The sequence below is a fragment of the Bubalus bubalis genome, chromosome 12 (genome assembly GCF_019923935.1).
Source record: "Bubalus bubalis isolate 160015118507 breed Murrah chromosome 12, NDDB_SH_1, whole genome shotgun sequence".
In the NCBI taxonomy this organism is placed as follows: Eukaryota; Metazoa; Chordata; class Mammalia; order Artiodactyla; family Bovidae; genus Bubalus; species Bubalus bubalis.
In genome coordinates this window covers 78,428,913-78,452,645 of record NC_059168.1, presented here as the reverse complement: position 1 = coordinate 78,452,645, position 23,733 = coordinate 78,428,913, and the positions used below count along the sequence as shown (strand labels likewise).

The 23,733-nt window shown below is 43.1% G+C and overlaps 1 protein-coding gene across 1 annotated transcript; it reads right to left on the bottom strand.

The window, feature by feature from the left end:
- Nucleotides 1-4,111: 4,111 nt before the first annotated feature.
- Nucleotides 4,112-23,397, bottom strand: MATN3 (matrilin 3). Its single transcript, XM_006049175.3, has 8 exons — nucleotides 23,053-23,397; nucleotides 17,892-18,458; nucleotides 14,664-14,789; nucleotides 13,764-13,889; nucleotides 12,041-12,166; nucleotides 8,624-8,749; nucleotides 7,915-8,025; nucleotides 4,112-5,078 (listed from the first exon to the last, which is right to left on the bottom strand). The coding sequence occupies exons 1-8, from the start codon at nucleotides 23,267-23,269 to the stop codon at nucleotides 5,023-5,025; spliced, it is 1,455 nt and encodes a 484-aa protein (XP_006049237.2). The 5' UTR covers nucleotides 23,270-23,397; the 3' UTR covers nucleotides 4,112-5,022.
- Nucleotides 23,398-23,733: the final 336 nt, after the last annotated feature.

Genomic DNA, 23,733 nt, shown 5'->3' with positions numbered 1-23,733 from the left:
CATCTATTTTTTATCTCTGGCTTTACCTTTTACCATATATGCGGAAACCACTGTTGATTTGTATAATCTAGTGTGTACTTTATACTTTGGGGCTTCCAGGTAGCCCAGTACTAAAGAATTCGCCTGCCAGTGAAGGAGATGCAAGAGACTCGGTTCAATCCCTCCACTGGGGAGATACCGTGGAGCAGCAAATGGCAACCTGCTCCAGTATTCTTGCCTGGAACAAAACTCCATGGACAGAGGAACCTGGTGGGCCACAATCCACAGAGTTGCAAACAGTGGGACACAAGTGAGCACACACACACTGTGTGTACTTTCAGTTCATTTCAGTCACTCAGTCATGTCCCAGTCTCTGCGACCCCATGGACTGCAGCACGCCAGGCTTCCCTGTCCATCACCAACTCCCAGAGCTTACTCAAACTCATGTCCATCAAGTCAAGATGCCATCCAACCATCTCATCCTCTGTCATCCCCTTCTCCCGCCTCCAGTCTTTCCCAGCATCAGGGTCTTTTCCAGTGAGTCAGTTCTTCACATCAGGTGGCCAAAGTATTTGGAGCTTCAGCTTCAGAATCAGTTTAGTTAGGTTCAGTTGCTCAGTCGTGTCCGACTCTTTGCGACCCCATGAATCGCAGCACGCCAGGCCTCCCTGTCCATCACCAACTCCCAGAGTTCACTCAAACTCACGTCCATCGAGTCGGTGATGCCATCCAGCCATCTCATTCTCTGTCGTCCCCTTCTCCTCCTGCCCCCAATCCCTCCCAGCATCAGAGTCTTTTCCAATGAGTCAATTCTTCACATGAGGTGGCCAAAGTACTGGAGTTTCAGCTTTAGCCTCAGTCCTTCCAAAGAATACCCAGGACTGATCTCCTTTAGAATGGACTCGTTGGATCTCCTTGCAGTCCATGGGACTCTCAAGAGTCTTCTCCAACACCAGAGTTCAAAAGCATCAATTCTTCAGTGCTCAGCCTTCTGCACAGTCCAACTCTCACATCCATGACTACTGGAAAAACCATAGCCTTGACTAGACCGACCTTTGTTGGCAAAGTAATGTCTCTGCTTTTGAACATGCTCTCTAGGTTGGTCATAACTTTCCTTCCAAGGAGTAAGCGTCTTTTAATTTCATGGCTGCAGTCACCATCTGCAGTGATTTTGGAGCCCAAAAAAATAAAATCTGACACTGTTTCCACTGTTTCCCCATCTATTTGCCATGAATTGATGGGACCAGATGCCATGATCTGCGTTTTCTGAATGTTGAGCTTTAAGCCAACTTTTTCACTCTTTCACTTTCATCAAGAGGCTCTTCAGTTCATCTTCACTTTCTGCCATAAGGGGGGTGTCATCTGCATATCTGAGGTTCCTGATATTTCTCCCAGCAATCTTGATTCCAGCTTGTGCTTCTTCCAGCCCAGCGTTTCTCATGATGTACTCTGCATATAAGTTAAATAAGCAGGGTGACAATATACAGCCTTGACGTACTCCTTTTCCTATTTGGAACCAGTCTGTTGTTTTATGTCCAGTTCTAACTGTTGCTTCCTGACCTGCATACAAATTTCTCAAGAGGCAGGTCAGGTGGTCTGGGATTCCCATCTCTTTCAGAATTTTCCACAGTTTATTGTGATCCACACAGTCAAAGGCTTTGGCATAGTCAATAAAGCAGAAGTAGATGTTTTCCTGGAACTCTCTTGCTTTTTCGGTGATCCAGCGGATGTTGGCAATTTGATCTCTGATTCCTCTGCCTTTTCTAAAACCAGCTTGAACATCTGAAGTTTACGGTTCATGTCCTGCTGAAGCCTGGCTTGGAGAATTTTGAGCATTACTTTACTAGCATGTGAGATGAATGCAATTGTGCAGTAGTTTGAGCATTCTTTGGCATTGCCTTTCTTTGGGATTGGAGTGAAAACGGACCTTTTCCAGTCCTGTGGCCACTGCTGAGTTTTCCAAATTTGCTGGCATATTGAGTGCTGCCCTTTCACAGCATCATCTTTCAGGATTTGAAATAGCTCCACTGGAATTCCATCACCTCCACTAGCTTTGTTCATAGTGATGCTTTCTAACGCCCACTTGACTTCACATTCCAGGATGTCTGGCTCTAGGTGAGTGATCACACCGTCGTGATTATCTGGGTCGTGAAGATCTTTTTTGTACAGTTCTTCTTTGTATTCTTGCCACCTCTTCTTAATATCTTCTGCTTCTGTTAGGTCCATACCATTTCTGTCCTTTTTCGAGCCCATCTTTGCATGAAATGTTCCCTTGGTATCTCTAATTTTCTTGAGGAGATCTCTAGTCTTTCCCATTCTGTTGTTTTCCTCTATTTCTTTGCATTGATCACTGAGGAAGGCTTTCTTGTCTCTCCTTGCTATTCTTTGGAACTCTGCATTCAGATGTTTATATCTTTCCTTTCCTCCTTTGCTTTTCACTTCTCTTCTTTTCACAGCTATTTGTAAGGCCTCCCCAGACAGCCAGTTTGCTTTTTGCATTTCTCTTCCATGGGGATGGTCTTGATCCCTGTCTCCTGTACAATGTCACAAACCTCATTCCATAGTTCATCAGGCATTTTATCAGATCTAGTCCCTTAAATCTATTTCTCACTTCCATTGTATAATCATAAGGGATTTGATTTAGGTCATACCTGAATGGTCTAGTGGTTTTCCCTACTTTCTTCAATTTAAGTCTGAATTTGGCAATAAGGAGTTCATGATCTGAGCCACAGTCAGCTCCCGATCTTATTTTTGCTGACTGTATAGAGCTTCTCCTTCTTTGGCTGCAAAGAATATAATCAATCTGATTTTGGTGTTAACCATCTGGTGATGTCCATGTGTAGCGTTTTCTCCTGTGTTGTTGGAAGAGGGTGTTTGCTATGACCAGTGGGTTTTCTTGGCAAAACTCTATTAGTCTTTGCCCTGCTTCATTCTGTATTCCAAGGCCAAATTTTCCTGTTACTCCAGGTGTTTCTTGACTGCCTACTTTTGCATTCCAGCCCCCTATAATGAAAAGGACATCAGTCCTTCCAATTTATCTAATTTCTCCCACCTGAATTCTTTCCCCATCCCCAGCAAATAATGTTCAAATCCTTTGACCTGAGTCTGTTGTCTCAGCATCCTGGGAAATTGACAATAAATCCTAGTGCCTTTCCTGTCAGATCTAAACTGGAGCTAAAATCAGATCTTCCTTCAGTCTTAAATTGTTTTACTTTGGTGCCCACACTTTAAATGAGCCAATATGCTTTTTTCATCCCAACATTCCTGTCTGCTTCCGAGGCCATTTTTATATATCCTGTGATGTTCCTTTTGGCCAATTGTGCCTAGCCAAATGCACAAAATAGGTCTCCCTGAGAAATCCTTACTAAACTTAATATATTTGCATAATACATATTTGTTTTCAAATGTATGTGTATCTTTTTCAGCACCAGATTACATCCCTATATGTTTTCTGGCACCTGATCACAGGCTCCCTATACTGGACTCAGGAAACAAAAATCAGTTTTCTAAGCCAGGGGGATTCTAATCAACTGGTTAAGTTTAAGGCATGTTTAATTGAAGCTACTGATGGTCACATCCTTAAAAATTTGTCTCTAAATATCTTTCCATAGTTCTTGTACATGAGCTCTCATTTATTCCCCCGTAATACCATTTCTTTGTGATAATATTAATATAACTGATTGTGTGCTCAAATAGGTTTGGAAGATAGCACTTGCTGTATGTCAGGTCCTTTCAAAAATGTTGACAAATAACATTATATGTTTCATATAATATTTATTGCCTTTGATGTGTTCGTTTTTCATTTGTTCCCTTGACAGTTTAGCTTTTTGTTTTTTTTGTTTCTGGGTTTCTTTTCAGGTCTTTATTTTAATGTACCCTCATCATTATTTAATCTGAATTTATGTAATTCTGTTTTATTCCCTCTCCCACAATATTCTTGATCAAAACCTTTCTATTTAACCTGAACTTAAAATTTTACCTTTGAGAGCATGAGATTAAATTATAGGATGAGTCATGACATTGTTTCATTGACAAGAAAATGTTTCATTTTCAAAATAATTGTAATTCAGCTTAATTTAAGAAAATACATGAGCAAAGTTGATATAAGTAAAAAAAAATCATGACAATAGTATATAGATATTGATGTTTTTATTACAGTAAAGACAACATAAACCAAAAAAGAATGAATCGTCTATAATTTAAAGAACTACTTTCTTCTAAAAGTTATAAGCTTTAAAGCTGAAAAAAATTTTTATCAAATATGTAAGTGAAAAAAACAGGCTTATCATTAACATTTAAAAAAACATTAGATTATGTTGTTATAGCAATATTTATAAATATATAATTTTATTGATTGGATTCTAAAGTAAAACAAGTAAATTCAGAATTTTTTGTTCTTGGTAAATAGTTTAACACTTAATTCACAACTAAGTCTTTAGCTGTGTGTGTCTCGTTCTAACATCAGAATGAATTAAAAATGGTATGTAACAGCTCACTTAATCTGTGTTAACTATTTTTAGATATATGTATTACAATCCCCTGATCACAGCTTCAACAATACCCTGGCAAAAATGAGAAAAAACAAAAAGTGTTAGCGATATACTTCTAAATTATATTCATCTCAATTTAATTATATGAACTTTTATGTGTAAATACCCTCTACAAGTTACACACTAAAGTAACAAGACTGGTTTATACTATATCAGGAAAAAAATATAGATTAAAAGTTTGCAATTTAAGTATGGTTATCTTACTAATACAAACATTTTAAAATTAAATGGCTCAATTAGTAAAGAAGTAAAGAAATTATGAAAACTTTTCTTGTATTTTCTACCAACTATTTCACAGTCATAGCTTTAGAGACACTAAAATTTGCACTTAATTAGGGACATTTATTTCCTTAGAAAAATGATACTGGTTCACCAGAAGATTCAGCAGCATTCAAGCATTTGTAATGGCAGATTAGTAGCAGGAACATTCGAGTATGCCAAAGTATTTACTACACCAAATGCTCGTTATTTCCAGGTAAAACATTTGAGTAGTTTAACGATGTACTTGTCCATATTCATTTGCTTGCAGCTTCTCCAAAATGTCATCGAGTGACTAGTTGTTAAGGCCAAAACCACATATTTTTAGAGATTAGAAAATGTAAACACACTTTAAGACACTTCAATACAAGGTAAAAGAAAAATGTAAGTTCTCAATGGAACAAAAAGAGTGAAATTTTCTCACCAAAAATCTAATGTGTCTAAAACTCAGATATTTTGTTCTTTAGAGAGCAGGATATAAAGTGGCAGTCTTCAAGCATTTTTGTTCATCTGTCCCCTAAAATAATTTTGACAAGTAATACCTTGTGCATATTTAAATTATATGAAAATTTTAATAACTTTTATGTAACAAAGTATGCAATTTTGCTGTATTATAAATATTGATGTTTTAAAATAAAATTTAAACCAATCTTTTAAATGTATCCTATGTAATATTAATAACATACTGAATTCTTACTACTACTGTTCTTCTAAAATAAAATATCTCCTTAAATTTGTATTCCCTTTCTGCTGCTTCCACAGAATTTTATTCTACTTGAATCTTGAAAATCTGTTCTTGATCACTCTATTACACTTTCTGACATAAACTTTATACAGACAACAAGCACATACATGTTTACGTCTAGATTACCTTTAAATTAATTTTCTTTTGACCAGAGGCTCTAATTTTTTTTAATCACCTTGGTTGAGTTATCATTACAACTATGATGGGCACACAGTTGATCCAAACAAGTAAATTACACATTTTGAGATAAAATCATTAAAAAATAAAACGTAAATTTTAATTAGAAAGGTATCTCTTAATGGAACGAATTGGAAGAGATGTGTTTATGAAACCTTAATTTAAAAAACTGTTGAGGGACTTCCCTGCTGGTACAGTGGTTGAGAATCCACCACCAATGCCCGGGACATGGGTTTTGATCCCCAGTCCGGGAAGATTCCACATGCTGCAGAGCAACTAAGCCTGCCCACCACAACTATTGAGCCCACACTCTAGATGCCCCCAGCCACAACTGCTGAAGCCTGTGTACCCTAAAGCCCAGGCTCCCCGACAAGAGATGACACCCCAATGAGATGTGCATGCACCACAAAGAAGAACAGCCCCCCTCAGTGCAACTAGAGAGAGCCTGTGTGCAGCAACAAAGACCCAGCATGGCCAAAAATAAATAACTTAGGGGAAAAAAAAAAACTTGAATTGTCCTTTTATTTGGCTCTCTGGAGATTTTACCTTTCCAAGAAATTCACCTTATTAAAATTTAGGGTAAGCAAGAGATATCCCTTTCTTGTGTAAAGTTAGGAGATTGGTGGCACTGAAGTGAGAGATGGGAAAAGAGACTGCCAACTGACCCCAAGTTACATTGTAAGCAGATCAATTTACAGAAGTGAAGGATTTGGAAACAGGGTCCTCTAAAATGCTCTGTGTCCCCTCACATCCCTTGAATGTCTCTGCAAGCTCTGAGGTAGCCCTGCTGAAACAGTGCTGAACCCTCTGGTCCTTGCCCCCTTACCATGTCCTCTGCCTGCCTTTTGTCTGTGGAAAACTTCAGTCCAAGAATAAGCTTAATCAGAGAAGTGAGAAATTTGGAAACGAAAACAGTCAAAGACTAAATAATATAGTCATTAAGCACAGTCAGGGACTTTCAGTTCTTTCTCAAGGGTTATAATATTCTGAGCCATATCCTGTGAACTGTCTCATCGATACTAAAACACTAGGTGGAAGAAGTTAACTACCTGATGACGAGACTGCAGGCAAGACAGAAGCTGCCACAATTCAGAGAACTGGCCACAAAGAGAACAAATGGACCTCGGAAGAGAAGGTTAAGTGTACCTAAAACAACCAAGATAATGCTGGTCAAACCATTGAGGACCAATCTGAAGATGACTGTTAGAGATGACTGTTCTGTTTCTGTATGTAGCCCTCCACGCCCTGTTTACAAAAACTCTCACCCCTTGACCACCCCCAGTTGCCGGCATCTGAAATAAAGCAAACTTTCCTTTCCACCAACCTGGCCTGTTTACTGACTTTTGAGCAGCAAGCACACACTCTTTCGGTAACTATCACAGTTTGAATACTCCTCGAGGATCCCTGGGAACAGTGTTGTTAACTTCAGCTGGACTAAGAAAAAGAACTCTTCCTGAATTACTCCTTTGGCTAAAGAACTGCTTTTGAAAGTTTCTGAGGTGGTACCATGTTACATTTTGAAACCTGCTCTTTGACCACCTGGCTAAACAAAGTGTACAACTGTGTATCATCTGAGTTATCACACTCCATTCATCAGCTGACTGGTCTTGTACAGATTCTGAGTAAGAAAGTCCTATTAAGGAATCAGGATGATAGCCCTGGTTAAATAGAGCTCAATTAGGAGCTTATACCGGAGAAGGCGATGGCACCCCACTCTAGTACTCTTGCCTGGAAAATCCCATGGATGGAGGAGCCTGGTAGGCTGCAGTCCATGGGGTTGCTGAGGGTCAGACATGACTGAGTGACTTCACTTTCACTTTTCATTTTCATGGATTGGAGAAGGAAATGGCAACCCACTCCAGTGTTCTTGCCTGGAGAATCCCAGGGATGGGGGAGCCTGGTGGGCTGGCGTCTATGGGGTCACACAGAGTCGGACACAACTGAAGTGACAGCAGCAGGAGCTTATACTGCTGTGGAAAAGCACTAGAAAAATAATTACACCACTTTCACATGCAAATAAAAATGGGTGTAACAGTCTCCTAAAATATTTTAAAAGAACTCTTAAAAAATCAAGGCTGTGTATTACTACTGTTCATCTTAAAACTTAATGAATAAGGCCCTTATCCTGTGACATGTCCTCAAATGTCCATTGTTAAGACCTAGGTTGGCTTCAAGCAGAAGTAGAAATCCTTCCAAAAAGGATATGTTTGGAGTTCAGTCTCTGCAGATATGAGTTGACCTTATCCTGGAATGCCAGAGTGGCTTCACACGCACAAGCATCTTCTGTGGAGATGAGTCTTCGTGCTTCTTCAATGGCTGGAGGCAGTGACAGTACACAGAACGTTACAGCTAATCAGAAATCATAGGAAATCAGGAAATCGACGATTCAATACTTTTATTTTTAAGACTTAAGCTACGTGCATGTTCTAGGAGATAAAAGGATGTAAGAGCACGCAGAAAGAGGAGGAAAGACTGTGGGATGTGTCAAAGAAGAAACAGAGATGTTGAGGAAAAGTTTACAATTGTCAAAGCTAGGTGATGGTTATATGAGAGTTCTACTGTTCTCAATGCTTTTGTGATGATCAGAAATTCTCCATGATACAAAGTTAAAATGTTTTAACAGGATGTAGGGAGAAGCCAAGAATGCAGAGATAAAGACCATCTCCCTGTGATACGGTGTCTTCATTAAGAAATGCAAATGTTCACTACGGAGAACAGGGTGGAGGTTCCTTTAAAAACCAATGGCAGGAAGGTCGCCTGGTGGAAAAGTAGAAACATTCCATCCTGAAGACATTTGGAAACCACTGGAGGATTCCAACCAAGAGACAAGACTCAAAACTGTACTTCTGACTTGGAGACAGGAAAGCTACTCCTGTCCAAGTGCGTGGATGAGGCTTAAAGGGACCGTCTTTACCTGAACATGTCTTCTTGTCTTCATTCAAAGTGTAGCCCGTGTCACAGCCGCAGTGGTAAGAGGCATTGCCATCATACACACAGATGTGCTGGCAACCATGAGAGCCCAGGGCACACTGGTTAAGAACTGGCCAGGATTGGGGCAGGAGAGAGAATATTCACAAATTACTATCGGAAACAACACAGACTTCTGGGAGAAAGAAGCTTAGGTTTGGTCCCAAAGTGGGCACATATGAATCCTTCAGTCATCAGAGTCTCCCATGTTTCAGAAGGAGGGAGCCTCTTCCTGATCCCTCCCCCACAGCCCTTTTCTTGCTATTTCTTGCAAATATTTTGCGTTCTGCCTCTCTTTTTTTCGCTGCCACAGTCCTGGAGGGCTGCACTGCATCTTAATTCTATTCCAGAACTTACCTCTGGCCTTTCCATAACACCTCCAAGCTCTCCAGCTATATATGGATCATCTTCACCATTACCAAAAATAAATTATTAGGGACCTACTCACACACGGAGTTAAATTTGATGCTGCACAAAAAAAGACTGTATTGACCGAGGGCCTGTCTTTGATGCTTAAAGTGGTACAGAAAACAATGGCCTGCGAACTCATGCACACACACACACAGAGAAAAATAATTACGAAGATGATGGTGCTGATGATGTGTATGGTTGGATAAGAATGTATTTTTTATCTGTCACAAATACAGTACAAGGAGCAAAGTCTTCCTGGGGTTCATAGGTCCTTCTCGGCCATTACAGGAGTCAAACTATTTGTTCCCCTCTAAATCTCCTCTTAAGTGTCATTGCATGCTTCCAAACTTTCCATGGCTCACTATTGGTGTTCAGTCACTCAGCTGTGTCTGACTCTGCAACCCCATGGACTGCAGCATGCCGGGCTTTCCTATTCTTCACCATCTCCCAAAGCTTGCTCAAACTCATGTCCATTGAATCAGTGATGCCATCCAACCATCTCATCCTCTGTCGTCCCCTTTTCCTCCAGCCTTGAGTCTTTCCCAGCATCATGGTCTTTTCCAATGAGTCAGTTCCCTGCATCAGGTGGCCAAAGTACTGGAGCTTCAGCCTTGGCATCAATCCTTCCAATGTATATTTGGGGTTGATTTTCTTAAAGTCTGCTTATTTTATCACTGTTTCCATTGTTTCCCCATCTCTTTGCCATGAAGTGATGGGTCCAGATGCCATGATCTAAGTTTTTTTGAATGTCAAGTTTTAAGCCAGCTTTTTCACTCCTCTCTTTCACCTTCATCTATAGCTCACTACTGCCTATAAAAGAGCTTTTCATGGCACAGAAGGCCCTAGATAATCTAACCACAACGTCTTTCCAACTTTCACACTGATATTCCCTTCACTACTACAATTCAGATGTTTCCAGAAAAATGCCTACTAGCAGAGCATTTCTTTTTCCCTGAGCCCAGCTTAGCAGTGACTCCAGAGATAACAAGGGGACATGCCTCCAGCCCCCAGCCCCCGATCTGGGGCCCCACGGTTAATTTACTAGCTTTCCCACTGCCCAGCAAGGGGAAAGCAGGCCAGTAGAGGGGATCTGCCCCATGCTGTGTACCCCAGTTTTAGCATGGCACCCATTATTGCTGTAAAATATATAAATACTGATTTCCCACCATTGCATCTTTCTTTTTCTATCTCCTTTTGCTGTCATGTGCTTTGCACCATGAGACAGTGTAGCTCAGTGTTTGAGAACTACAAACCACCAGATCAAGTGCCTGGGTTCAAATCCTGGCTCTCCCACTCACTAGCCAAGTGACCACCAGCAAGTTACTCAGTTGCTATGAGTAAATTTGCTGTGAGCAGTAAATGTGTGACTGTCGCTAAAATGCCTGGAACAGCGCATGGCACCCGGCAGACACTGAAGAATGTGGGTGAACCGTTACCTGGAAGTGCTGCCTTAACTGAAGTCTGTCTTAACTGAAAATCTCCTTTGATTTATTCTTTTTAATAAAGTGGTTCATTTTATTCCATAGTATCTGTTAGTTTACATGTAAATGCACTTTGTTTTCTTTTCGCAGGTCTTCAGAGAAGAGCAGCCTTGAATCCTCTCCACCTGGGGACTTAGTCCCACCCACCTCAACAAATTGACACAAGCCCCTCCCCTTGCCCGTGCCCCCTCCACTCCTCCAGTCCCATCCCTTCGGCCACCCCTAGCCTCTCCTTAGTTATGGACTCTCACTACCAGTCGCTGCTTTCTTAAGGTACTGGTTCGGGAGTAATTGGCATTGGCATATATATACCACCATGTGTAAAACAGATAGCTAGTGGGGAGCTGCTATATAACACAGGGAGCCCAGATCAGCGCTCTGTGATGACTTAAAGGGGTGGGATGGAGGTGAGTGGGAGGGAGGCTCAAGAGGGAGGTGATATATGTATCCCTATGGCCGATTCACGTTGTTGTACAGCACAAACTAACACAACATTGTAAAGCAATTATCCTCCAATGTTTAAAAAAAAAAATGCCGCTTTTTTGGTTTTGCACCCAACCTGTCGTAACTCAGAGGCAGAAGCTGATGCTTCCTTACATGCCCACACGGCTAAGCACAGTCCTGGGAATAAAATAGGGGTTCAGTACTGTTTTATTGATCTCATTCTTTTTTAAAGGGGGAATTGGGGATGTGCCACTTCCTTTAATCTCTCTTGAAAAGGTCACATATTACACCTCCTCAAGGAAGAGGAGAGTATACATAAAATCCAAAAAAAAAAAAAAAAAATACTGAATATGCCAAAATTAACCACCACCTTGAGAGTTAGGAATTTCTCAGAGGACTGCTTTTACATTATAAATGCCACTCTGTTCTCCCAGTGAGTTTAAATCAAATTAATGAGGATTAGCAATTCTGGCACGGGCTCCCTCACCAAGTCATAAGCCTCAGATTCACCCAAGATTGATCATCTAGAAACTGTCAGGGAAGGACTTGCTTCAAACTTACTGGAAGATCTGTGTGGGCCTAATTCAGTTATTTACAAAGCCTCCTTCACTAAAAACGATCCAGCTTTAAGTCGAACACTACAGAAAAGTTCCAGGCCTAGTTTTAATTGGAAAAAGATCAGTTCAGCCTATCACACCAAATAGTTACTGTCCCACTGACTTCCTCCAAAGTTTCCTATTTGCTTTTCAGAGATATAAAATTTTCCTGGACCGTACATCCAATTAGCTTTTCTTATATCCCCAACTCCCTGCCCATTACCCAGTAATTTTCTGAAGTGAGCTATGTTTGCAAAACCTCGTGAGCTCATTGCCCCCTAGCAGTGTGTGTCTTGGTCTGTAAGCACAGTAGAATGTCTGAAGTCCAACTGCTTACCTTACCTTTAAGAATCTCTCTCATGGTGAATTGAAAGTTGGTTTCACTGCAGTAGAAAAGGTCCCATACGAAAGAATTTACTGAGTGGACCTTACCTGAACACGTTTTTTTATCTTCATTCAGAGTATAGCCCTCGTAGCACTCACAGTGGTGGGACCCAGCTCTGTCATTCACACAAATGTGCTGACAGCCATGTGTGCCCAAAGCACACTGATCTTGAGCTGCCAAGTGGAAGTCCAGAAGAAAAGAAATTAAATGTGGAAAGGTCTTTTATTACCCATATGTAGAAATCTTATTTGCAGCTAGCAATGCAAAAAAGGAGAACTTACTAGAAACCACTCAAAGCCATCAGTAATATTTGCTCTTACTAGAAGTTAGTTGAGTAAAACAAACTCCTACACACACAATACTTAGTCTTCTATTTTCCCCTACTCCTTTTCATAATCTATGCTGAGTTTATATTGTTGGTCTTTTTTTTTTTTTTTTTTTTTTTGGTTTGTTTGTTTGTCTGGCCTCACCATGTGGCATATGGGATCTTAGTTTCCTGACCAGGGATTGAGCCCACACTCACTGCATTGGAAGCATGGGGTCTTAACCACTGGACTGTCAGAGAAGTCCCCTATACTGAGCTTTTATAATCTAAGTATCTCATACAGACTTTCTAAAGCATTCCTTTTAGATTTGCTGTATTTATGCTGAATCAGAGGGATTCCAACAGTTGTGGAACTAATTATACTAGATTCAGAAAGACACAGAATCCGCGTTTGAAGAAACTGTAGCTCAGTCCTCTCCTGTAATAAATGAGAAAATTGAGTCTAAAGGAGATCAACTGACTCAGAACAGCATCAGAACTCAAGACCCAAACTGCACTTTTGTGCACTTCTCTCTCTACCGACATGATATTTTTAAACTATTGTTTATCTTTGTGAACTTTTCGTTTTGAGAAGTCCTACACTTCATCCAATTTCCCCAAATGTAAACATCCTATATAAGCACATCATTATATAAGTAATGACCAAAACCAGGGAACTAATCACTGATACAATGCCCTGAACTAACCAAAGACCTTATTCAAAGTCTGCCAGTGTTTCTACCACAAATGCCTTTTTTGTGGCCCAGGATCCAATCCAGGCTCACACATTGCTTTAAGTTATCACATGTCCTTAGTTTCCTCCAATCTGGGACATTGCCTCAGTCTTTCTTTGCCTTTCATGACTGTGACACTTTTGAAAATTACTGAAAAATTAGTTCATGGAAGGTCTCTCATTTTGGAATGTCTCTCAGTTTGGGTTTGTCTGAGGTTTCCTCATGATCCTAAATCGTTAGCAAGAAAACCACAGAAATGCTGTTGTGCCCTGAGAACATGACGACAGAAGAAGCACGACGTCACTGTGTGTCACGTGACAACAGGAGAAGCATGACGTCACTCTGTCACTGCCGGTGACATCAACTCTGATGACTTAGTGGAAGTGGTGTCTGCCAGGTCTCTCCACTGCAGAGTTACTGCTTTTTTTTTGTTTTTTTAATTTAATTTTAACTAAATTGGTGGGCTGTTATTTGATTTTAACTAAATTGTCTTCAGCATCTGGAGAGGACAATTAGGGCTGGGGACAGAGAAGGAAATGAACAACACACTCACACAGGGAGGTCACGAGACAACATACTGCCATTTTTAACTTGTCTCATAAGAAATGGGAAAAGCCCAAGATGGCAGCAGACAAAAAGATATCAAGTTCCCCGTTGAGATGACCCCCCCAACACTGGCTTAGGAAGGTAGGTAGACAGAGAGGCAATAGTAAAGCCCCTGCCCCCACTTACCTGAACACGTTTTCCTGTCTTCATTTAAGGTGTAACCTTCGTAGCACTCACAATGATAAGAGCCAGTTCTGTCGTTCACACAGATGTGTTCACAGCCATGAGTGTTAAGAGCACACTTATCAATAGCTATCAAAAGACAACCAGGACAAATGCCAACAGATGGAAAACATGGTAAGCAAATAACTATGGGCCACACCACACACATCCATGCACACATAGACACACACACATACACACACACACAATGCTAATGAAATGGGTCAGTCTGACACAAGAGGATGCCTACTGGACGGGAGGGTTGGAACTCACTTCCTGATCTTGGTTCTTTCACTAACAGACCCCATTACAGGGGTAAGTCTTCTCCCTTCTTGGGGCAGCGGGGACGGATCTCGATTTCATTTTCTATAAAATGATCAGGTTGAGTCAAATGATCTCTTCAGTTTTATTCCTCTAAACAACTATTTTCTAGGCTCTAACAAAATGGACCTAATTTGTACTCTTCATTGACAGTATGTGAGTATTCATACAGCAGACGAGTGAGAACCTCCCTAAGTTTTCTTCCACTTCTAGATTCCATGAGCACCTAGGGTTACAGAGAGGTAAAAGTAGCTTGTATTTAATTAAATAAAATCCAGGAAAAATTCCAAAACCTCAAAATACCAAGAGTTTTGTCCTTTTCCCCTACTAACCCTTCTCTCTAAAACAAGCCATAACTGCTGTAATAGATTGTTTTAGGTATTATCTCACTTTCCTCCTCATGTTACTTTTCAAGGAAAGTTGTTGATAACAGTAAATCTGCCACAAGGCAGTTAGGAGAAAAGCATAAGGCCAGTCCAAAGTCTTAGGGAGTGAGTCCCCAAATATGCCCCTGTCAGCCACTGTCCCTTAAGCAGGCCTCACCGGAACACGTCTTCTTATCAGCGTTCAAGGAATATCCTTGGCTGCATTCACAGTGGTGCCTGCCTTCCCCGTCACTGATACACACATGCTGGCACTGATGTGTGCCCAGTGCACACGGGTCCAGAGCTGTGCAAAGGAAATTTACAACAGTCAGTGTCAACACATAAGAAGCATTTCAGATACTTCCTCTCTTGTCAAAAAAAAAAATCACTCTGCACATTCCTCTCCAATTCCATCTTTAGTTCACTCTAAAAATTGACTATTTGTTTTCTGCCCTTGGCTTATTTCCGCCCCACTCTTAGTAATGTTTAAATTAGTAACTAGGAATGCTACTAATTTAAAATCATAGATCTTGTGGTTGAGTTTCTCAAAGGAGAAAGGGATTTTTTAATTTGGAGCTGAAACCAAACAGTTACATGAATCAGGCAATTCAGGGTTTTATCCAATGTATCCACCTGGACAGAGAAAAAGAGTTTTGCTCTCCAACAGCAAGAAGAGAACAATATTGTACTTCCTGAAGTTCTACAAGCTAGTTGTCCCACTGCAATCAGAAGCCAGTTTCCAAGGGTTTTATAGTGTGAGTCTAAACAGAATTCATCCCCAGGCATTGCACTAGGCCTGGAATCCACTCACTCTTTGGGCACCAATACATGTTTGAACATGCAAATGGTGGACGGCAATGCAGGTAACTGCCTTTTAAATATATGGTACGGGTTCCTGAGCCCAAATGTATCTGCACGTGATTCTCATATCTGCAAGGAGTCTAAACTCATATGTTGTATGAAAAGTGAAAAAGAAAGTGACAGTGTTAGTCACTCAGTCATGTCTGACTCTTTGCGACCCCATGGACTATAGCCCTCCAGGATCCTCTGTCCATGGGATCCTCCAGGCAAGAATACTGGAGTGGGTGGCCATTCTCTTCTCCAGGGGATCTTCCCAACCCAGGGATCAAACCCAGGTTTCCTGCATTACAGGCATATTCTTTACCATCTGTGCCACCAGGGAAGCCCCATTTGCTATATGCTGCTGCTGCTGCTGCTGCTGCTGCTGCTAAGTTGCTTCAGTCGTGTCTGACTCTGTGCGACCCCAGAGAAGGCAGCCCACCAGGCTCTCCCATCCCTGGGATTCTCCAGGCAAGAACACTGGAATGGGTTGCCATTTCCTTCTCCAATGCATGAAAGTGAAAAGTGAAAGGGAAGTTGCTCAGTCTTGTCTGACTCTTAGTGACCCCACGGACTGCAGCCTACCAGGCTCCTCCGTCCATGGGATTTTCCAGGCAAGAGTACTGGAGTGGGGTGCCATTGCCTTCTCCATCTGCTATATACGAGTTGGTAAAAGAAAAAGAAGAACACAACACATTAGCTAAATGGCATCCTCATCTTTTTGCTCCTGGAGCCATTTTTATATCAGACTTTATTCCCAAGCGACATGTTTTGAAAAAAGAATCATGAATTTGGTCATTTCTGAGAAACCAAGGAGGCCTGTTGGAGGAGGCTAGCATCCCTGTGGCAGTTCACCCAGCCCCCACAGTTCTAGCAACAGGACAAGGCTAATATTTTTCCAAGAAGGGCCTTTTCATGGAATAATCTTTCCAGTCAGTTGACTACAACAGCTGCCCCTCAGTCTTTTTTTCCAAAGACAGGACATTTTTCCCCCAGAACAAGCAGGTCTCTTGTACCAGGATGAAAAGGTGGCCACTCACCACTTGTTACTTTATGTCCTTCAAGCCCTTCCCCAGGTGCTAGCTTTGAGGCCCAACCTTGCCACAGAACAGCATCTTCATGGAAAAGTTCTCACCCACAAATACAGGGGGGGTTTCCTGGGAGAAAGAAAGCTATTTTCTTTTGGGAAACCAATGACTGCCAAGTTGATGCCACCAAAGCCAAGGATAGCTTGAGAAGACCCAGTGTCCTAAGGCAGGAAACACAAGAGGCCCCCTGCCAGGTATGGCTGAGATGAGGTCAGAATTTGCTCCAGACTGAGACTTTATCTCCCATTTCCTGACAAACTGTTGATTACTGAGTTTCACTTTCATTTATGTATAAAGTCTCCTTGAAATTGACAACAATAATTATTGGTTCACTTGCTTGTCTCAGCTCCAGCCCTCGACTTCTGCTTGATGGTAGGCAGGGATTACCTTTATCTTTGTATCATCAGTGATCGATAAACACATATTGAGAAAACAAATGTAGGATAAATTATATGGCAAAAGTTATCTACACTTTAAAATTCACCTGAACTAGAAATTTGTCCACACCTGCTTGGATAATTCTACAAAGTTTTGAAAGATTATCTCCAAATGACTTTTAAAAAATGAATATAGATAGAAACAAAGGAAGATATAAATTTTTTAAAGAAAAACAAAAAATAAATTTAAAAGTAAAAATTAAAAAGTTCAAGTCCCACAAATTCATAATTCTGATTCGTGACTAAAGATAAACCTGAGCCTTGAATGGATTCATATTCATGGGTTTGACTGATGCATGCTAAAAATTCTAATTAAATCAGCATTTAATTTAAACTCCATCCTAAAGAAAGAAAGGAGAGGGAGGGCAGTAGCAGAATAATTAAAAACTTAAAACATTAAAGTAAAGAACCAAAAAATAGCCTCCATCTTGCTATCTCAAAAGTGAGCTGAAATCCTAGTCTCCGTGGTTCTTAATCCTGTCCCTCCACAAGGAATAATCAGAGAAAGAGCCGAATCTGAAAACTGGAGTATTTGCTAAGTATACACTCCAATGGACATTTATGCTGGACAAGAAGCCAGCCAATCTTTCCAGGGACAGATGCAGTCCCTGTCTTCTGAGAAAAAAAACAAGCAGAGTTCTGTTAAATCTAGAGATGGTAAAACTAAAGAAAATATCTGGAAAAAATGCGGTGGGCAGAGGGGAGAAGAGAGGTGTCTGGTTTTTTATTTGTATTTTTTTCTGACCCCATCAGGGAACAGCAAGATCATTTACCCTGGATATTTCCAGAACTTCACATTTCTAATGCAAACAGGAAGATTTTATGAGCAAACCAACTTATATATAAGGCACTCTATATTCCTAAGCCAACAAAGTATGCTTAAGTTTAGAGAAAAAATAAAACTGTCACATACCAAAAAAACGTTGCTTATATTTAAGTTTTCCATAAAATTTCCACCAAAGAAAAAAGAATAAATCTCTTTTTCTTCGGACACATGATGTCTGACTATAACATCTTTTCTAACTAGAAGCAAAGACTTACCACAAAAGGTCTCCTGGAATCTAGAGGAAAGTTTCTCAATGACCCCATAGGTCTCCACGTAGAAAACGTGCTCGTCCAGGGGTTCGCTGGCCATCATCTTGAGGGACTCCATGTCGGCCCGGTCCACGCCCACGGCGTACAGCTCAATACCGGAAGCCCGGGCGCGCGCCGCCACCTCGTTCACCTGGTCCTGGGGCCGCCCGTCGGTCACGATGATGGCCACTTTGGGGATGTTGGAAGAGGGCCCTCGAGCTCCTGCCTCTACTGTGAAGGCTTCATCCATCGCCGTCTGGATGGCCAGGCCTGACATGGTGCCCGTAGACAAGGGCGTGATCCGCGCCACGGCTCGTTTCAGGGACTGCTTATCCGAGTGGGTCTGGAGATGGAACTCGATCTTCACGGTGCTGGCGTAGTTCACCACTGCCACCCGCGTGTCCACAGGCCCGATGTCCAGAGTGTCGATTATTTTCGAGACAAAGGTTTTCACTTTGGTGAACTCCAGGGGCCGTACACTACGAGAACTATCGATGATGAACACCAAGTCCAAGGGCCTGCTCTTGCAAATACCTGCAAAGAAGGGCATGGGGAACAGTACATGGCTAATCGGTGAGCAGATCACAGTCAGAAAGGGAATGTTGTGACCAGCATCCTTGGCCCCAGATACCCCACTCTCTGCTGTCTTCCTGAAGACCACCCTCCCTTTGGTGGTTGAAAGCACTGAGGCCTTTCAGGATTCCCCAGTGAGAAATCACATAGAGGTGTGACATTTCCTCAAAGAGCTCCCCTATTTGAATGTCCTGAACTTTTCACTTGGAAAGTTTCATCCTTCTGCTTAAAGTTTTGTTCAAAGGTTCCTCTTGACGCCCAGGAATGAATGGACTCCAGCCCTCTCTTGGGCACCTTGGCCATCCCTGAACCCTGTCTGAACTGAACTCAGGGCAGCCTCAATGCCCCCTCCACTGCCTGCTCAAGCCTCACAGCCCTTCAGACAACAGCAGAGTGTGGGGCGAGGCACTCCGGTGCTCTCCTGGTGACTTCCTTCTTTTTCTCCACTTTCAAGGTGCTGAAAACTGCTCCAGCTCTAAGTCGCTTCAGTCGTGTCCGACTCTGTGCGACCCCATAGACAGCAGCCCACCAGGCTCCCCTGTCCCTGGGATTCTCCAGGCAAGAACACTGGAGTGGGTTGCCATTTCCTTCTCCAGAGTAGCCCTAAATTCTCCCTCCATCTGGTCATTCACTCATGTTTAGTGAACTCTGAGGTCCAAATAGCCCTGAGTTTAAACCTTGAAAAGTAGAAATAAGGGTGACCACTTCGTCTGGTCCACGTTGAGGTCCGTCTTTGTCAGCATGTCTTGTTTCAAGAAGCAGAGATTCTGACCTGGTATCTATACTACTGCCCCCACCAAATTCTCTTAGTCACCTGTCTTTCATTTTTTCATATTTCCAAATTTCATATTTCATATTCCAAATATTTTTTTTATGGTAAAGTGTCTGCCTGCAATGAGGGAGACCTGGGTTCGACCCCTGGATTGGGAAGATCCCCTGGAGAAGGAAATGGCAACCCACTCCAGTACTCTTGCCTGGAAAATTCCATGGATTGAGAAGCCTGGTAGGCTACAGTCCATGAGGTCACAAAGAGTCAGACACAACTGAGCAACTTCACTTTCCCCATGTATTAAACCAAGGGGCTACAAAAATAATAATAAGCCAGATTACCTGCCCTCAAGGAACATGTATCGTTCCCACACAAAAGGACCTAGCACATTGTAGAGACACAATAGTTTTGTTTTCAGCACATCCTTCTTATCCTTTCCCCGTCTAATCTCGTTCTATACTCCTCCCTCTCCTGCTGCTGCTGCTAAATCGCTCTGTGCGACCCCATAGACGGCAGCCCACCAGGCTCCCCCGTCCCTGGGATTCTCCAGGCAAGAACACTGGAGTGGGTTGCCATTTCCTTCTCCAATGCATGAAAGTGAAAAGTGAAAGGGAAGTCGCTCAGTCGTGTCCGACTCTTAGCCATCCCATGGACTGCAGCCCACCAGGCTCCTCCGCCCATGGGATTTTCCAGGCAAGAGTACTGGAGTGGGGTGCCATTGCCTTCTCCGTTCCTAGCCACCCAAATCAAATCCAAGAGAGCAGCCATTCCTCCTTCTTTCCCAAAACACACACACACACACACACACACACACCCAAGCCCTGAAACAAAGTGAGATCCTTTGGCATGAAATGTCACTCAGGGTTCTTTCCTTTCCTAATAGGAGGCTGGCTGGAAATTGATGAAACTCTAAGAGAGCAATTTACTCAGTGTGTAAGGGGAAAAGGTGTAGGTATTTATTTATTCAAAATTAAATTCCTAGCTAAGCAGTTGATGACAGAAAAGCCCTGTCTGCAATAGGAATTATGCCTCCGTATAGTTTAAAAACAACAACAACAACAACTGGTAGTATCCTCTTGCTTTTAGCCTGATTCCTAGAGGTATTAATTAAGACAATAAATAAATCCTACTTTCAATAACACTTTAGATAACACAGGATTTCAACCCAACAACCTTGTCAAGTTAGAGATGCAATTAGAGATGCAAGTTAGAGTTGCTTTTACCCTTGTACAGGGAGGTGTAGAGCTAGAAAGTGGTAGAATATAGATTGGACTCCAGGTTTCCAGACTCCCAGCCCAAAGGGACTTTTCATTGCATGATTGCCTCTCTGAGGCAACATTTTCTGCCACCAAAATTAACATTATCTCAAGTACCTAGTAAATATCTTGCTTGGTGACGTTGAGTCATCAGTTTGAATATGCTACACGTCATGTATTTAGCTAAGTCAAAAGGAGTTAATTCTTTTTAAAAAAAAAAAAACTTCAGAATTTCATTTCATCCCTGATTACCATGCATTGAGAGCAAAGAAGAAGAAAATCTTTCCAGGAGATGGATCTGGCTGTATTTGCATAATCTGAGTAAAAGGAAAACTACATATGATATGAACCCTGTATCTGACAGTGTTGTCTCTAACATCCATATGGTGTCTTTACTCATGTTGAGGTTACGTTCTTGCAAGTAAACGTGCAGGATTCCTTTCCTTCTTCACTTGATTTTTCACAGGGAATCATCTATGGGGGTTACAGGGGTGTAGTGGGCAGGATAAGATAATACCCTCCCCTCACAGATGTCCATGACCTAATACCCAGAACCTGTAAGTATGTTTATTTACAAGGTAAATGAGATTCTGCAAGTGTGATTGCATTGAAGATTTGAGATGGGGCAGTTATCCTGATGGATCCAATATAATTACAAAGGCTCCTAAAAGTTGAATAGGGAGGCAGAAGAGGAGATCTGGGAGATGACATGTGAGGACTCATCCTTCCTTTGGTGGCTTTGAAAATGGAGGGAAAATGTCATGAGCCAAGGAATGAGGGTCACCTCTATATGGTGAAAAAAGCAAAGAAATGGATTCTCCTCTAAGATCTTTCCAAGGAAAGCAGCCCTGCTGATACCTTAATTTTAGTTCAGAGAGACTAGTGTCAGACTTCTGATCTACAGAACTCGTAGACAGTAAATGTGTGCTGTTTTAAGCCACTAAATTCATGGTAATTTATTACAGCAGGAATAGAAAATACAGGGGGCTTGGCAGGACGTTCTGTGAGCATCTGCTTACTTCCTGATTCAGACCCCCTTTACATTCGTTGTTTTTGAATCTCACTCCCCTTTTCTAGATAACAGGACTTTGATTCTTAGAAATCAAGAAAATGAGAATCTGAATTTCCAAAAATGTTTCCTTACTCACAATAATTGTCAATTTCTGAGAACTCCGCTAGAAATAAAAGTCCATAGCAAAGCCTAGCAATTTCTGGATGCAAAAATAAGAGAATTCGAAAAAGAGTGGAATGTGGTGCTTATTAAAGAATTATCATTTAATATTGGTTTTTATTTCAAGTAATAAAGGACCAATGCTGCTCAGGGGAACATTGACCATCCCATGAGAAATCCTTCCTTTTCTTTCTAGTCCCTTCCCCAAGGAATGTGGATCAGGACCAGAGATAAAATGACCTCTAGGAGAAAGACTTCTTCCCTATCCTCATTCTTGACCTGAAGCAACCCACTGGTCAGGCTGTATATAACCACTGTGAATCCTGGCACTCCCTGTCTCAATGACAATGCTCTTGCCATAGCAAATCCAGCCCACTGGAGCTGATGCAGGAAAGAATCCTTTCTGTTTTTCCTCAACATTACTCAAAAGGTGCATTGTGGACAACACAAATCAACCTGGGGCGTGAAGCATCAATGGCCGGATGAGACTAGACATCCAGAAAATGGTTTGGTGCCTCTCTTTAACAACTCTGATGCTGGACTTTTTGGTAATGAAGATAAAAAATCCTATGTAAACCACACTAAGAGCTTGGTAGCCTGAAGCAGTGAAAAGACCCACACTTGGAAAATCTGAGCCCCGAGCTTTATTCCTGGCTCTGACCCTGATTTGCTGGATTCTCTCACCTTGCTCGGCTCCCCTGTATGTGCTGTCAGGGGCTGTGTTGGATCACCTTCCAACTCTGCTCTCTAAGAGGTTTCCTCTGCCCCAAGAATCAACTACTGACCCACAAGTGAATTGCGATTGTTCACCAAAGACCCAAAGTGTCCTGGGTGTTTGAGCATGTAAGAGAGCACAGGTTGGGGTTGTGGTGCAATCAGCCAGAGAACTGAAAGCAGAATTTCAGGGAAGGTTTACAAAGCTGAACAAGAGGTGGGGTCTGGGACAGAGAACTGTGAGGCACCCCCAGCTGTTCCACAGCTGCCCCATCCTCTCTGCCCAAGTCTCAGGGGGCAGCTGCTGGAGTCTGAGCTTCAGGAGAAGGGAAGTCTAGCCCTGGCTATGAGAGACCTTGGGCATCTCCCTTCCCTTCTCTGGACCTCAGTTTCCCCACAGGATTTGTCCCGCAGGGGAGGGGATCTTTCTCCTGCACCACGTCTGGCTTGGGCTGGGGTGAAGGGAATACTTGGTGGGTGGCCAAGGATTTTCCTTATTTGACTCCACATTCGCCTGCCCACCCATCCAGCCCGCCGGGCCCTGGTCCAGGATTCCCCTCGCTCCAAGCGGGTGTCCTTCCCTGGGACCTTCTCCTGTCCCTCTCGGTCTGGGATCCCTCTCCCGTTCCCGCCCAGGCCACGTACCTGCGCCGTGGGCCCCGCCGGGCTGGCCGGTTCCGGAGTAGGGCACGCTGGCGGGGGCGACCGGAGCGGGGCCCCGGCGTCCGGGGCTGCCCCCTGGGCCGCGAGTCCCCAACCTGCGTAAGCCCGGGCGGGCCATGGGGCTGGGGGCGGCGGGGGGCGGTTGCAGCAGCAGCAGTGGCCAGAGCAAGAGAAGCAGTCCCGGGAGGTGGCGCGGCATGGTGGGCTCCGCGCTGCTGCCCGTGTCCGTCGGTGGGTCGTCGCTCGGTGACTGAGTTAGTGGCGGGCGGGTGACCGGCGCCCGGGCAGCCAATTTAAAGGTCCCGCGGCCGTGGGCCCCGCCCCTGCAGCCTTGAGCCCCGCCCCTGCAGCCTGGGGTCCTTCCTCCCCTCGGCCGTAGGCCCCGCCCCTCGGCCTAGACCCAGCCCGCGAACCCGTCCAGGGCAGCGGGCCGCCTGGTCCAGGGCATTCCCGCGGCGGACCTGGAATGTCTGGGGCCCGTCGGCCAGCGGCGCGGTGCCCGACCCCGGCCCGCCGCTGCTCCGGTCTCGTCTGGGTGGGCTCGGCCCGCTGCCTCCTGGCCAGGTTCTGCCCCTCTCGAAATTTCTGTCTGGCCATACACCCGGGGCCTGGTCGACCCCCAACTCGCCCTCCTGACCCCCAAGCTCCCAGTTCAGGAGGCCC

Excerpts from the sequence above, each read along its gene's own strand:
- MATN3 (XM_006049175.3), bottom strand. The coding sequence starts at position 23,269 with ATGCCGCGCCACCTCCCGGGACTGCTTCTCTTGCTCTGGCCACTGCTG. Across the intron at positions 8,026-8,623 it reads AGACAAGAAGACATGTTCAG|CCATTGAAGAAGCACGAAGA; the intron begins GTAAAGACGGTC and ends CACTGCCTCCAG. Across the intron at positions 5,079-7,914 it reads GCAGAGACTGAACTCCAAAC|TCGATGACATTTTGGAGAAG; the intron begins ATATCCTTTTTG and ends ACAACTAGTCAC.